This window comes from Prionailurus bengalensis, chromosome E1 (assembly GCF_016509475.1).
Source record: "Prionailurus bengalensis isolate Pbe53 chromosome E1, Fcat_Pben_1.1_paternal_pri, whole genome shotgun sequence".
NCBI lineage: Eukaryota > Metazoa > Chordata > Mammalia > Carnivora > Felidae > Prionailurus > Prionailurus bengalensis.
Window position 1 is genome coordinate 37698506 of NC_057347.1, and position 15545 is coordinate 37714050.

General features: G+C 53.1%; 1 protein-coding gene and 1 long non-coding RNA gene across 2 annotated transcripts; one reads left to right on the top strand and one right to left on the bottom strand.

Annotated features, from left to right (window-relative positions):
- Positions 1-235: 235 nt before the first annotated feature.
- On the top strand, positions 236-15042 carry LOC122485454. Its single transcript, XR_006297864.1, has 3 exons — positions 236-341; positions 8625-8728; positions 14659-15042. It is a non-coding gene; the product is annotated as an uncharacterized LOC122485454 (long non-coding RNA).
- On the bottom strand, positions 3038-5665 carry LOC122485453 (elongin BC and polycomb repressive complex 2 associated protein). The gene has a single exon (XM_043584246.1). The coding sequence runs from the start codon at positions 5102-5104 to the stop codon at positions 3965-3967; it is 1140 nt and encodes a 379-aa protein (XP_043440181.1). The 5' UTR covers positions 5105-5665; the 3' UTR covers positions 3038-3964.
- Positions 15043-15545: the final 503 nt, after the last annotated feature.

Below are 15545 nucleotides of genomic sequence, written 5' to 3' on the forward strand. Positions count from 1 at the left end.
ACTAAGGTGGGCAGGGGACGATGACAAGAAGCTTGGTCCTCAATAGGGAAAGTATGAGTTGACAGTAACCACTCAGAGATAGGAGACCAAAGCTCAGGAGAGGGGTAGAGCTGGAGGGAGAGGAGGCGGGGACAGTAATTTTGACTCACTTACCCATGCAAGTGCAGGATGAAGACTTCAGAGAGAGACACAAAGGGAATCGTGGGGAGCCTTGGGGGCGGAGAGTAGACACCACCTGGACATCACTGGGCTCCCTGTGTGTTAAAGCTTCCTGAGGTCAGAGGAAGAGGAAGCACAGAAAATGGAGGAGGGACTTCTTACAGGGGAGAACCAGAGCACTGGTGAGCATCCAGCGGGGTCACGGAGAGATACAGGGGTCAGGATGGCCAGGAGGCAACCATTGGACTTGTGTTTGGGGGTGGGATGTCATGAGTGACCCTGGAAAAAGCCATTTCAGGGAGAAGTCAAGTCGCAAAGATTTAAGAGGCAAGAAGCAGAGGGTGCGGGGGCGGCTCCCAGGAGGAGGGAGGTGTTGGTGAACAGGCTGGACTAGGGTGAGGCAGGCGAGGCGCTTGGGAATAAGATTTAAGGAGGTACTCACTTTCTTTCGGGGGCGTGCAGTTGGTCCTGATGATGGGGCAGACAACTGGCCCCAGAGCTGTGGAGAGATAGGGACCCACGGAGAGAGACCCTCTGAAACTAAAGGAAAAGAGAAAACCCAGTAAGAGAGATCCAGGCAGAAGCGAAGACCCTTGATCCCGCCAAACACGCCGTGATCACTGGCTGAGCCACAGAGGATGCGAAGCCTGAATGGGGAGAGGTAGAAGAAAGGACGCACACCCACACCGACAATCTGGGAGCAGGGGCTGGGGCGGCGGAGGCTCCGGAGACTGAGGAAACACGGAAGGGAGAGCCCCCCGGGACCCTCTCGGGGAGACTGAGCTCCCCTCCGGGCTCAATGAGTGTTGGGGGAGGGGGAGTCCTAGCATCCATGAGAGCAGTCTGGAAAAAGTAAGGAGTCCAACTTGACCCTTTCCCCCAAGTGCTCCAATTCAGGGAGATGTGCAGCCCCCTCCCCCCATCCAGAGGGGCAGTACCCCAGAACCCCCCCCACACACACACACACACATACACTGCAGCACAGGCTTCCTTCCCCCAGAAAGTCTGGGCAAGTTTCTCCTTACAGGGACTCGGTTTCTGCAGTGGGCTGAATGGTGGCACCCAACAAGATCTGTGTCCTAACTCCCCTCCCTCTGGACCCTGTGAATGCGGCCTTATTTGGAACCAGGGTCTTTGCAGATGTAGCTAAATGAACATTGTCAAGATGAAGTCATGCCGGATTATCCGGGTGGGCCCGGAACCCAGTAAGTGTCCTTATAAGAGACAGAAGAGGGGAGGGCCACGTGCAGACGGTCCCGCGGCGAACACGGTGGGGCCTCCAGGAGCTGGGAGAGGCAGGGAAGGGGTTCTCCCCTAGAGCCTTCGGAGAGCGCGCGGCCCTACCAACACCTTAATTTCGGACTTCTGGCCTCCCGAACTAGAAGGGAAAAAGATTTCTGTCGTTTCAAGGCACTGCGTTTGTGGTAATTTGTTACAGCAGCCACAGGAAACGAATGCAGTTCTCTATTCTGCAAAATGACTAGAAAGCTTCTAGAGAGGCTTCTAGCCCTGAGTTTCTCCAAATTAAACCATTCGGCAAGCGAGGGGAGTTCCAGGTCTGGCCAAAAGGTGTGTTTTTCAACTCACCGCCCCGGACTCCTTCCAGGCTAACGTTTAATGTTTGATGCTTTCATTTGAGGAGGGAGGAGGGAAGACAAATTAACTGCATCACATGCCACTGCTCAGGGAAGTGGAGTCCGAAAAGGACTCTTGGCCCAGAGCTCACACCCTCCTGCCCAGGCTGGTTGAAAAGGGTCAAAGCTGACCCGGACCACAATTACTAAAAGCAGAGAGCTTTTTTAAAACGGGGGGGGGGGGGGGGTCTGCCTTTCTGGATTTCTCTTTGCACACATGACCCCCTCTTCACAGTGACTCTTTCCCCACTCCTCACGGCTTCCTTCCCCATTCTCGGGGGGGGGGGGGGCAAAATAAGACGGATACCCCTGTAGCCCAGGAGTGGAAGGCACTCTCCCCGCCCTCCCCCCACCTCCCCACAACACAGCTGGAGGGGGGAGGGGAGGTCAGCAGGGTTCATAAAGGCCAGATGTTGAGGAGAAAGAGAGCAAAGCCCAACCCACGCCCACCCACCCCACCCCCACCTTCACCCCCATGGGCGGGGGGTGGGGGAGAAAAAATTAAGAGACAGCTTTTAAAACAAACAAAACTTTTGTGGCACAGTTTTTCTCAAGAATCTGCTCTATGCAAACAATAACAACTTTTTACAAAGCATTTTCACAGAAAAGGAGACAAGTCCTTCCCCAGTATCGTATGTGGGAACTGTTCCTCCCTCGCCCCCGTTTTGGGGGGAAAGGGGTGGCTATTCACTAGTGTGGGCAGAAGGGTCACTGGGTTCCTCACTTGCCGGGCAGATCCACCACCCCCAGGTTCCCGTCACACCCAAACTTGGGGAGTCTCCCTAAGAGCTCGCCTCCCCGACCTCACCTGGGCAGAGGAGAAAGCGATTTCACCCCCCTCTCTGGCTCTAGGGGGTCGTCCCAGCCACCGGGCGTGGTCCAGGCCTACCTCTCCCCTCCCCCCTGGAAAACAGAACCTCTGACCTCAAAACTAATCCCCTGGCCCTGCCCCCATCGGATCCATCAGGTCCCTGACAACTCCTGAAATGCCTGAAGTTAGGGGAGGAAGCTGATGATGGCTCAGCCCAGTTCCCATTCAAACCCAAACTTTGCCCCTTCAAGCCTGGCCAGACCCTTGAGGTTAGGTCAAGAGCTCTTTAACTTACCCCTCTACAAAGAGCTGCTCGTCTCATCTCTAGCCTTTGAGGGGGCTGAGTTTGGGTGTCCGAAAATGGACCCAGGCCTGCCCTCTACCTCCATCCCCTCCCATCCATAAATCGGTGGAGAGGACCTCGAAAGGCAACTGGTTTGGTCTGATTTTATTGATTTCTTCCACCTTCCATTACTTTCCCTGGGACAGTCTCTGGCCCTTTCCCCAGGCAAAGTCTGTGCTTTTGGAGGGGGAGGAGGTCCCCTCCTAATTGGAGAAGCAAACTGGGGGAGGGGGTTGATGGATCCAGGGAGAAGGTCCTCTTTCACCCATCAGACCTTACAAACTGAAAACAAACAGGAAAAATTGAAGAAACTCCAAAACTGGACAAAAGGGAAAGGTTGGTGGCTGAGACTGAAGATCTCGCCAATTAGAAGTCACCTGCCTTGGGGGGAGGGAGGGCGGGGAGAGGGCTTAGGAAAAGAACAGGGAGGGGGTGATCTTCCCCCTGCCGGAGCTGCCCCCTCTAGGAAGGTTCCAGTGATGCTGGGAGCGCGGGGGGGAATGCCTGAGGGGAGTGAAGGGTTAAAGGCCTGGATGGTGGGGGTGGGGGATGCCCCCAGGGAGCTGCCAATCACCTCCCCACCCCCACCACAGCCCCCTCATCCCCAGGCTCGCCCACAGAAACAACCGGTTTGTCCATCACCAAGGTCTCTCTCCCTCTTTTTTTTTTTTTTCCTCGTCTTTGAGCGGTAGCCTCCTTTGCTCCCCCTGGGGTGAAGGCCCTGCCCCCAGAGATCCGAGATGGAAGAGGGGAGGGATTGGAATCTATGTCATTAAGCCTTTTTCCGTTAAGCCTTCTCCTGACTCCAGCCCTTGGTTCGACTCCAAAGGATGAGGGGGAGGGGGTGTCACCCCAAACAGCTAGGTGCTTGAAGATCACTGTCATTTGAGGTCCCTCTGACCGCAGCCCTTAAAAGGTAAAGGGAACAGGCAAATGCGACACACGAGGCCCCGTCCTCGAGCCCAAAGTTTGGCCGTGGCCCCAACTTTTTTCCCCATTGGTAGGAGAGGTCTCTGCTCAGAGTTCCTCCAAGTTGATCCCCCAGAACTTAAGGCCTGGGGGCTCAGGGACAGCAGGACCCCCTATCTGCCACCTCCACAGCGGGTGGGCAGGCGGGGGCTTAGAGTCTCCCTGGAGGCGAAGCGAGGATGCCGGCCCTAAGTCTCCGTCCTCCCCTACCACCAGGGCCGGGGGGCAGGGGAAGGAGTCGAGGAGGCTGAAGGTGCTCGTCGTGGGGAGCGTCGGTGCAGGGCGGCGGGGCTGCGTGCTGCGATGGGGGGGTGGCGGTCGCCGGCGTTTCTTGGCGGCTCCCCGGGCGGCCCCTTTTGCTGGCGGCCGCTCGGGCCCCCGGCGCAAACTCGGAGTGTCGAGGGCGAAGCCCTTCGCGTAACACCAAAGTTTCGACCGGCGGATCAGACGATCGAAATGTTCCTGGCGGAGATCGCCGGGCGCGGCCGAAGCTCCGCTGGCCGTCGAGGGGCTAGCGGCTGGTGCCTCGGGGGCGGCCTGCGGGGGGTTTCCATCGACTGCGGCCGTCTGTCCCGGTGCGGGCGGCTCCGGCGCAGCCCCGGGACCCGCGGACTCGGTAGAGAGGCCCGCAGGTGGCGGCGGAGGCCGGGAACTGGGCTCCTGATGGGGGCTGGCGGCGGGGCCAGGCTGGGAGTCGAGACCCGAGGCTGGCCGAGGCGGAGCCGAGGCGGAGCTGGTCGGAGATTCCCGAGGGCGCCGAGGCGCCGGGCAGCGGCCGGGAGGTACGCCGGAGCGGGAGCTGAAGTGCGGGAAACTGCCTCCGCCCTCTTCCTCCTCGCCACGGCTCCAGCACACTGCGGCTTCGGCATCCTGACCGGCCGGGGAGTTCGGATCACCGGACCGCCCGGCTTGTCCCGCGAGGTGCTTCAGGCCATCCGGGGCCCAGCCGCCGGTGCACAGCGGGGCGCGAGGGCCCACCAGCACCGGGGCCCGCGGCGCCAACTCCCCAGGCCCCAGGCCCAGAGAGGACGCTCGAGGTTTGGCAAGGGCGCAGAAGGCAAGGGCACGCAGGCACAGTGGAGAGAACTCCTGTGTCCCCCGACGCGGCTTCCGGGGTGTCGGGGAGCAAGGCGACCCTCGCGGGGACGCCGGCACTGCGAGGCGGGGAGCGGGGCACAGAGTCTCCATGGAACCGCCCGGGGGGGTGCCCACTGCGGGGGCCCTGGTCCCAGCGGCGGTGTGCCCTGGCTGCCCGAAGAGCCCACGGGCGAGGGGAACATCGCCCCCCCTCGACGGGGAGGTCTCTGCTCACGGGCGCCCCCGGCCCGCAACCCTGGGCCGCGGGGCTCTGGCTCCCTCCTCGATCTCGTCACGCGGCCCTCCCGGCGGCCGGACTCCTGGGTCCCTCCGAGTCCCGGCCCGGTCGGCCGCCCTTCCTGCCGCCGCCGCGTTCCCCGCGCAGCCCCGGCGGGAGCCCCTCTTGAGTAGCCCAGAGCGCAGAGGCTGGGGAAACAAAGCGGCCGGCGGCCGCGGGAGGCGGGAAGGACCCCGGGCCCGGCACCCGGTGCCCGGGCCCAGGCGGCGGGGAGGGCGCCTTCCGCCCGCTCGGCTTCTTTCTTCCCCGCTGGCTCCCGGAGACCGCGTTATAGAGAACTGCCCCCTCGCTGCCCCAATACCAGCGCCGGGGCCGCGAGCCCGCCGCTGATTGGACGGCACCGCCTGTGACGTTAAGCCCGGACCCCACCCCTCCGGCGGCACCGCCCCCGTCCCCATTCCGCACACAGACACACACACGTGGACCCGGCGCGGCGGCGGCTGGGAGGGAGGGAAGGAAGGAGCGTGTGCGGGTGGGATCGCGAGGGGCTAAACGCGCCGCTGCACGTGGCCCGGTGGCGTCCCGCTATTTAGCCGTCGCAAAGCTATTCGTTTTTCCCTTAGCGGTCACGGTTTTCGCATCTGCGAAATGGGAATATTCGTATCTACCCGCTTGGGGCTCCGTGAATCAACATAGATGAATCACAAAAACAGTGTTGAGGGAAAAGGTGAAATTAGACAATGGCTGTTTACAAGCTTTGGACAGCAGGACTACGGCGAGCAGAGAATGTTTCCTACCTCTGTTCTGGTCCCCTAGGGCAGTGCCTGGCACACGCTGGGCTCAGAAAGTGTTGGAAACTAGTTAGGAATTCGGTGTGTGCAAGATGAGGAAAGGAAAAGGTAAATTCAGAGAGGGGCGGGGGTAGATATTACTATACCCACGGAAGAAGATAAATAGATTTGTTTCCGTTTCTCTAATGCCGTTCCTAATGATCCCTTGACTGAACTCTGAGGGGCTGGCTCTGCGGCCCCCTCCAATACCAAGACTCTGCCCTCTGAAGCTTGAGCTGTCAAAATGGGCTGAGGAGTCCAGAGGAGGGGACACCCAGACCTTCATCCTTATCACTCCCAAGAAGAATGAAGCAAAAAAAAAAAAAAAAGTGAATTCCTCCCCCCCCCCGAAAATGTAGGACCACCTCCCCACAGCACATTCCATCCCCTTAACTTTCTTTAGTTTCTGTACAGCTATTATATAAAAGTCTGTGAATGTATTTATTCTTCATTGTCTATTTCTCATTAGTCTGGAAATGAGCTGATGAGAAGTTTGTCTTAATCACCACTGCATCCCCACTGCTTAAAACAGTGCCCAGACATGATAGGTGCTCAATAAATATTTGTAAGTGAATGAATGAATCCCTGGAATATTTCTTGATAAAAATCAGGTTATCAGAATATGGCTGCTTCCCACCCCCAGAAACATAAAGAGAGAATGGTATGATAGCTTAGAGTAACAATGTGGAAGTGGGGGAGGGTGTCACAGAGAATATCTCATTCTGGGGCCAGGGTAAGAGAGGGTTTCTGAGGGTTGCAAATGATGCATCCTGGCCCCTCTGGCAGTGACGACAGAAGAATTGGTTTTCTACATGTCATCAAATAACATTTGAGTGGAAAGAGATCAGGAAGGTCTGCCTTCCCCATCTCCCTTCTGCAGAGACCACAGATAAAGGCCTTGAGGAGCCAGGGTTTGAGGAACTAGGGGGTATGGTGTTCTATTGCTACAAACACTCACCCCCTAGCATCTTCTGAAGAAGTCTCAGGGCAGTTGTCGTGAGGGGAGATCCTGGGGTCCCGCCAGGTCTAGACTCCAGGGTTCCTGAGTGCTCCAAAAGCCTTGGCTCCCCTCCCCACCCTCGGCCATTCATTCCCCTCTGCCCCCCCCCCCCGCCCCCGCACCACACACACACACACACACACACACACACACACACGAGGAAACTTCTGGAAGAATGATTATCTTCACAGCTGTCTCTTCCGGGGGACAATGTTGAGAACTCTTACCCTGAAACAGCAGTAACATATTTATTTTGCTTGTGGGGCAGAGGGCATCTGCTTCAACCTGACTGTACTCCAACCTCTTTGCCACTGAGATGCCTGGGAAGGGAGCTTGGGCCCCCCCTGCAGGAAACTGAACTGGGAAACTCCTTTTATCCCCTACAGTCTCATTCGTATTTGCATTCCTGTGCCTAGTGCAGTGTTGACTTAAGGAGAGAACGCTCAAGAGACTTTTCAGTATGAATAAATGAATGCATCTTACATAACAATGCAGAACAATGGCCTCCTCTTTCTCCCACTCCAAAAGCCTTCGGTGCTCCAGATCTGGGTTTAGGGGCTTTATTGGGGATCATTAGTGTTGGGACTACTTCCCTGGAGAAGGAATTCCCCCCACCTCCACTTCTGCTTCTTCCCCTTCCTTGAATCAGGTACCCCAGAATACAGCCCAGATGGGAAAGCTCATTGTGGGCATGGAAGAACTTTACAAACAGTAGGGGTTAGTGTGAGTTAACTCTCCAGCTGAAAGGACCCGGAGTCATCAAGCGTCCATTTTCAGAAGGTTTGGACTTCTGGGAGGGGGGGTGCCCGCTGGGCCACCCTGGGCAGGTCACCTAGACACTCTGAGTACCAGTGTCCCTGTCAGTGAAAAGGGGACAACAGTAGCTTCTTCACAACCCTCAGGAGAGTGAAAACACGATGTGAGCGGGCTGGCCCAGCTGTTGCAATTCCCATGGCCGACGGTAGAGGGCACTTGACCCCATCCTCAGCCGGCCAGAGAAGGAGGCAACACTCTTCTCTGTAGCCCCTCCTTCCCATGGCAGAAAAAGAGGGAAAGGTCTGGATGCTGGGCTCCACCTGACACCTCCAGAACGAGAGATAGGAAGGGCCTGGGGAGACCTGGGAGAGAGCTGGGGAGACCCTTCCCCTTCCGTGACCCATCTGGATTTCACCCGAAGGCCTTTGTTCAAGGATTTGGGAGTAATACCTGCCCAATGGCCCTTTCCCTGGAAGGAGGCACAGCAGAGAACTGGCCCCAGAGGTCCAGCCCAATAATAAGAACTTCTACAGCACTGACTGCATTCCAGTCTCTGTCTAGGAACTTTAGGTTATGTAATCCCCCTAACAATTCTATGAGATAGGCACTATTTTTTATTTTTACGTACCATACATAACCCATTTTAAGTATCCAAGTCCGTGATTGTCATTAAATGTATAGAGTTACACCACCACCACCACAGTCCAATTTTAGAACATTTCCTAAGAAATCCCTCATCTCGACTTGCAGTAACTCCCCATTCCCACCCCCAGCCCTGAGTGACTAATCTACTTTCTGTCTCTATAGATCCTTTCCTGGACATTTCATAGAAATGGAATCACACCCTATGTGGTCTTTGCATCTGACTTCTTCACAAAAGTGTAACGTTTTGGAGGTTTACCCGTGCCATAGTACGTATGTTCCTTTGTATCGCTGAGTAGTATCCCATGGTAAGGACAGAGCACGTTTTGTTTACCCAATCACATTTGGGTTGTTTCCACTTCTCGGTTATTATGAATAATACTGTTGTGGACATCGGCATACAAGTCTTCGTGTGGACATATGTTTTTGTGTTAAGAGTGGGATTGCCACAATATACGGTAAATTATATTAATTAAAAAAATTTTTTTTTCTTAATGTTTATTTATTTCTGAGACAGAGAGAGACAGAGCATGAGTGGGGGAGGGGCAGAGAGAGAGGGAGACACAGAATCCAAAGCAGGCTCCAGGCTCTGAGCTGTCAGCACAGAGCCCGACGCGGGGCTCGAACCCACGAACCATGAGATCATGACCTGAGCCAAAGTCGGTCGCTCAACCGACTGAGCCACCCAGGTGCCCCAAGTTATATTAACTTTTTAAGAAACTGCCAAGCTGTTTTCCAAACTGGCTACACCATTTTATATTGCTGTTGATATTCATGTTATAAGTAAGGAAAAAAGTTTTTTTTAAGTTTATTTATTTTGAGAGAGAGAGAGTGAGAGAGAGCAAGCAGGAGAGGGGCAGAGAGAGGGGGTGAAAGAGGGTCCCAAGCAAGCTCCATGCTGTCAGCGCAGAGCCTGAAGCAGGGTTCAGACTCACGAACCATGAGGTCATGACCTGAGCCAAAATCAAGAGTCAGACGCTTAACCGACTGAGCCACCCAGGGTCCCAGGGATGGAGATTTTAAGTGACTTTCCCAAGGTTACGCTGCTATCAGGTGTGAGAGCCAGGACCCAAACCCAGGCAGCTGGGTCCCAAGACCACACTCCTAACCATACGTCTACCCCCATGACAACGAATCTAAGAGGGAAACTATTTCTTGACCCACTGCAACGTAGCCACCACCATTTTTGCCCTTCTTACTTCCAGAATTCCCTGAGTCAGACTCTGTTCCCACCCAGCAGGGCTGCGTCCCCCTAGCCAAAGGCACACTTTGATCTACCCCCTCTGGAAATCTGTACCCATGATTAATGGCTTAAGTTCTGGACTCAGATGGTCTGTCCATATCCCCGACTCATCACTGTACCAGCTGTGTAATTCGGGACCAAGTTACTTAACCTCTGCTTTAGTTTCTTCATCTGCAAAATAGAAATAGCGTCTCCTTTCATGCCATTGAAAAAGCGCTTTATTATGGAAATTTTCAAACCCATACAAAAGTAAACAGAAAAGTATAACAAACCTCTGTGTACGCCACACCCAGCCTTAACACTTACCAGCCAATAGCCGATCTTGTTTCCGGCTTACCCCCACCCACTTCCTCCCCTACTCCAATTTTTAATAAAACCAACTTTACTGAGGGATGACTCATATACGATAAATGTACATGTTAAATGTACAGTTCAAATAGCTTTCATGAATGAATGTAACCACCACAATTAAGGTATAGAACATATTCCATGTTATCTTAGAGCAAATCCCAGACATCATACCATGTCATTCCCAAATATTTCAATACATATTTCCACAACATAACGATTCATTCGAAACAAACATAACCCCAACACTCTTATCAAACCTAAGAAGAGTTAATGGTCATCCTTTAACATCACATAGCCAGCCAATGTTCAAATTTCTCATTATCTGACAATATTTTTTTTCTTTACCCTTTGGTTTACTTGAATTAGGATCCAAAGAAGGATTTCAAGTAGATGATACGTCTCTTAACTCTCTTTTAATTCATAAATTCCTCCTTTAACTCTTTTTTATTTTCTCCTTGCAATTTATTGATACTAGAATCACCACAGTCTGGAGGTGCAGGGCTGGCTCAGTAGGTAAAGCCTGTGCCTCTTGATCTCAGGGTCATGAGTTCAAGCCCCACATCAGACTCACTGCTGTCAGAGCAGAGCCCGATTTGGATCTTCTGTGCCCCTCTTTCTCTGCCCCTCCCCCGCTGGTGCTCTCTCTCAAAAATTTAAAAAAAAAAATTTTTTTTTTTTAAATTATAGTTCCCACGGTCTGGAACTTACTGATTGCATCCCCATTGTGTCATTCAGCCAAGCAAGGTTTATTCACCAATATTTACTGTGTACAGGATTGTCAAATGTAGCACAAATTACAGAACATACTTAGACTAGAAAAATGCTGGCTTCTCTGTAATTCAGACTTAACTGAACATCCTGTGTTCCACCTGGCAACCCTATCTGCGTGCCCGTCTAGCGTTGGAGGCGCAGTGGCGAGCAAGACAGACAACCCCCCCACCCCCGCCACCACCCCATAGAGCTTACTTACAGTCTAGGAAACTGGGGGAAGCCAGGGAATATACCAGCAGACAATACTCTTCCTGGCGACTCTGTGAGGAGTAAATAAGAAACCCATAAGTTTAATGCCTGGTCCATAGAAGCCCTTGATGAATGGCAATGTTCTCAGCAACAGTCTAGCCTTTCCCCCTTCTGTCTCTTCCCTTTTCCCAACCCTGCTCCACATCTCCCTAGGAATTATTCCAGCCTTGCCCTCCTCCTGCTGTATTTCCTCCGCAGGTCTGTAGCGAGTTCATTCATCTATTCACCCCACAGTCACTGAGCGCTCTCCCCTCCTTGCGGCAAGCCCCAGACCAGGCTCTGGGTACTCAGAGGTCATGGGGATGCAGCTGGTAGACAAGGTGGACATTATGGGCTGCTTTGAGAAGGTGCAATGGAGGGGTGACCATGGTCCTTGGAACAGGAAAGTCAGGGCAACCCTACGGAAGGGAAGTCTCTTCAGAGAAGGGGACCTCCCACTTAGGTTCTAAAGGATGAATGGGAATACCAAAGGAAGCATGACAGAAGAATTCCAACTGAGGAAACAGTATGGGCAAGGAACAGAGACAGGCGCTTGCCATCAAGACAGGCGCTTGCCATCAGCATCTCTCTCCCGTTAAGTAGAGGGGGCGCCCTGGCGTTGGTCCCGCCACATCCGCCCTCCGGGCCATCCCTCATCTCTCTCACACAGCCAACTCCATCAGCCTGTCCCTCCCATTCAACAGCCAGATCTTCCCTTGACCCCATAGGCTCTGGTCTCCATCCCTCTCTCCTCCCCTTCACAGTCAAATTCCCCGAAGAGCTGTCTACACACTGTCTTCCTTTTCTCACTTCCCACTTACTCCTCAACCCACTTCCATCTGCTGCCACCCCCACCCGCCACCGAAATAGCTCTTGCTGAGGTCCCGGTGGCCTCCTTCTCATCAGAACTGGCAGGCTCTTGTCAGCCCTCTTGTCTTGACCTCTCAACAGCATCCCACATGACTGGCCACTTCCTCTTTCTAGGAACCGTCGAGTCCTCCACCTCCTGGGCACCGCTTTCCTGGGCGTCCACCTGCCTCGCTGGCTGCTCCCCGCTGTGGCGAGAGCGCAGGCTCATTCTCCCCTCCTCAGCCCAAGGGGCGGGGGTCCTCGAGGCTCTGTCCGGAGTTTCTCTCTTCTTTCTCTGGACCTTCTGTGCGCACTGCACAGTTAGCATCCGTCCAGCTGGGAGCGCTTCGCGGACACCTCTCCTCTCAGCTCTGACCGAGACACGCCACTGCCCGCCCAGCCTCTACCTCACGCATTTCGGTAGCCCAGCAAAATCAGCCTGTCCCAGACCAGCACCAACCCGCCTCCTCTGCCCCGTGTGCCACTTCCAGGGAAACCTGTCCCGGAAGGTTTCCATAGCCAGAAACCCCAGTGCCCTCCAAGCTAACGCCTCCTGCAAATCATGTGGCCGTGTCTGTTTCTGCCCACCTCCACTCCCCCCGCCCCGGCAGTACCCCTACATCCTGCCATGCCCTCTGCATAGCTACCAGTCATCTTTCCAAGCCACAAGTCGGGTTGTGTCTCCCCCTCCACCCCCCCCCCCCGCCAAAACCTTTTAATGGCTTCCCATTGCTTTCCGGATGCAGAGTGAAATCATTAATTCGGCTCACAGGCAGGGTTACCTAAGACTGACAACCCTATCCACAGGTCCTCCTGGGCAGAGGGGATGGCTTCCCTCCCCTACCCCCTCCCACCTCCCCTGTGCCATCCTCTCTCCCTTCAGCCACCCAGGTCTCCTCTAGTGCCTAAACAACGAGCTCCCTCCGCTCCCTCCCTTAGCACATACTGTTCCTTCCAACTGCAAACTTTCCCCCCACCTCCCTTCGCCTGTACCTGGCCAACACCTGCTCCTATTCAGAGCTTCGATGAAGCATTCCTTCCTTGGAGAAAACTTCTCCCCCCACCCCTCCGGACGGTGGCCAGGTCAGCTTCCTTCCAACTTTATCCCCCCTCGAAACCTGTGCACCTTCCTTCAAGGCATTTTCATCCGTTGTCACTATTTATTAGTGTGATTAACTGATTATTCACCTCTCTCCTACCACACTCTGTTTCACGTAGACAAGAAGCACATTAGATTTTTTTCCTCAGCCCAGTGATTGGCATGTGGTTGGCACTCAAATACGTTCTAAAAATCTTTTGTATTACGCACATCTGAAAACCTAGAAAGGAGAGAATAAATAAACCCCTATGTACCCATTACCTAGATGGGTAGTTATATAAAGAATTATTAACATTGCGGGGGGGGGGGCGCCTGGGTGGCTCAGTCGGTTAAGCATCTGACTTCGGCTCAGGTCATAATCTCACAGTTTGTGGGTTCGAGCCCCGTGTTGGGCTCTGTGCTGACAGCTCAGAGTCTGGAGCCTGCTTTGGATTCTGTGTCTCCTTCTCTCTCTCTGCTTCTCCTCCGCTCAAGCTCTGTCTCTGTCTCTCTCTCTCTCTCTCTCAAAAATAAATATTAAAAATAAATTTTTAAAGAATTATTAACATTTTTGCATGTTTATCATTTTTGCTGAAATATTTTCAAGTGATTTAGGGTTTGCATGACTGTTCATCCCTAAATAGGAAGTTGTCTTAATACAATATTATGCTCACACCTTACAAAATTAACCATAATTCCTTTATATCATCTAACATCCAGCCCATATTCAAATTTCCCTAAGCGTCCTCCCAGAGTGTTTCTGCATTTGGTTTGTTCCAACCAGGATCTAAATAAGGTCCACACATTGCAATTGGTTATGTCTCTTAAGTCTCATTTAAATCTAGAATAACTTTTTCCCCCATGCCATTGAGTTGTTGAATTGCTGAAGTATTTTAAGTAAATTACAGACATCATGTCCCACCTTCTAGATTTCTCTGATTGCTTCCTTGTGATGTTGTTTATCCTGTATTTCCTGAAAACTGGAAATTAGATCTACAGGCTTGATTAGATTCAGGTTGACTAGACTAGCAAAAACACCTCGTGGGTAATGCTTCCCTCATATTGCACGACGTCTTGTGTCCTCAATGCCTGAGTTCCAGCCTTAGTAACAGAACACTGACTGGTAGGTGCCATTGGTGAGAGCCGATTTATTTATTGAGAAGTTGCATTTTCTTCCTTTAGGGCCAGCAAATAATCTGTGGGATAATACTTTGGAGTGACTGTTTTGTTTTTGTTTTTGTTTTTTTTTATCTACTTTTTTAAAGTAAGCTCTATGCCCAACAGAGGCCTCGAACTCAGGATCCCAAGGTCAAGAGTCACATGCTCTAACAACTGAGTCGGCCACACGCCCCATGGATGACCACGTTTTTAATAAACGAATGAAGTAGGTCAGTGTGGCTGAACAGTGATGAGGACTGTGGGCAGGAACTCAAAGGGGTGACTTGCCTTGATAAGAAATTTGGATTTTATCCTGTAGGATTGGGAATTAAGGACCACTTTTAAGCACAGGAAATCATGTGGTCAGACTTGGCAAGGGAAAGGGGTGAGGAAGCACGAAGGGAAGGAGAACTAGCATTTCCTGAATGCTCAGCCTGAACTCAACTGTGTGCTCGGGGTTTGGCATACTTGATCAAAGTGAAACCTTCCGCTCCGTTTAAAACCAAAATCCTATTTTGCAGATGAGGGAAATGGAGGCGTCACCCATCACTCACCCAAGGTTGCAGCAAGAGATGGTGAAGGTCTGATGGAAGGCAGTGACCACAAGCATGGACAGGTATCTGAGGGAGAATCGGCAGCACTTGGAGGCAGCTGGCTGTGGGGAGGAGGGGAAGCTGAGGCTTCCCGCACATCATGGGTGGGATGTAGGAGGAGACAGAGCAGGTTGGAGGGGAAGATAATGAGCTCAGGCTTCCAGCTGCCCAGATGTCTCCAAGCCGCTCTCTTGAGAAATGGTGTTTATTACATGACAATGTCTATAATTTGGCTTCCGGCAGGACTCGATAATTAGCTTAAGTTATCCTTCTTTGGCATTTCATTCAAAGCAAGGACACTCTTACATTCATTCTGATGAGACCTGTTTTCTGTTCGAGGTACAGGAGGACAGTGAGCCTAGAGCCCTACAGTCTGTCTCCTGGCTCGAGTGGGTCAGAGACTGAAGCCAGTGGATGGGCTGTCTGTCCTCTCAGCTAGCATCTGTCTGCCTCTGGGGCTTAGAAGCGTGGATGCCCCCTCTGATAGGGAGCCGCCTGAGGGTGGGGTCCTGGAACCTGAACATTCCGTGCCCAGCAGAAGTGTAGCCCAGAGATCGGTTCCAAGAGCCACTGGGAGGTACAGTGAGGAGAAAGATGGTTAACAGAAGTCCACTGGGAGGCACCTGCCGAGGTTGCCACAGGGATGCTTCGGGCTGAAAGGGGGCTGCCTTTAGGGAAACTTTGTTTTTTTTTTGTTTTTTTTTTCAACTTTATTTATTTTGGGGACAGAGAGAGACAGAGCATGAATGGGGAAGGGGCAGAGAGAGAGGGAGACACAGAATCAGAAACAGGCTCCAGGCTCTGAGCCATCAGCC

What these genes read in the sequence shown, in the direction of transcription:
- LOC122485453 (XM_043584246.1), bottom strand. Translation starts at nt 5,104, where the DNA reads ATGGAGACTCTGTGCCCCGCTCCCCGCCTCGCAGTGCCGGCGTCCCCG.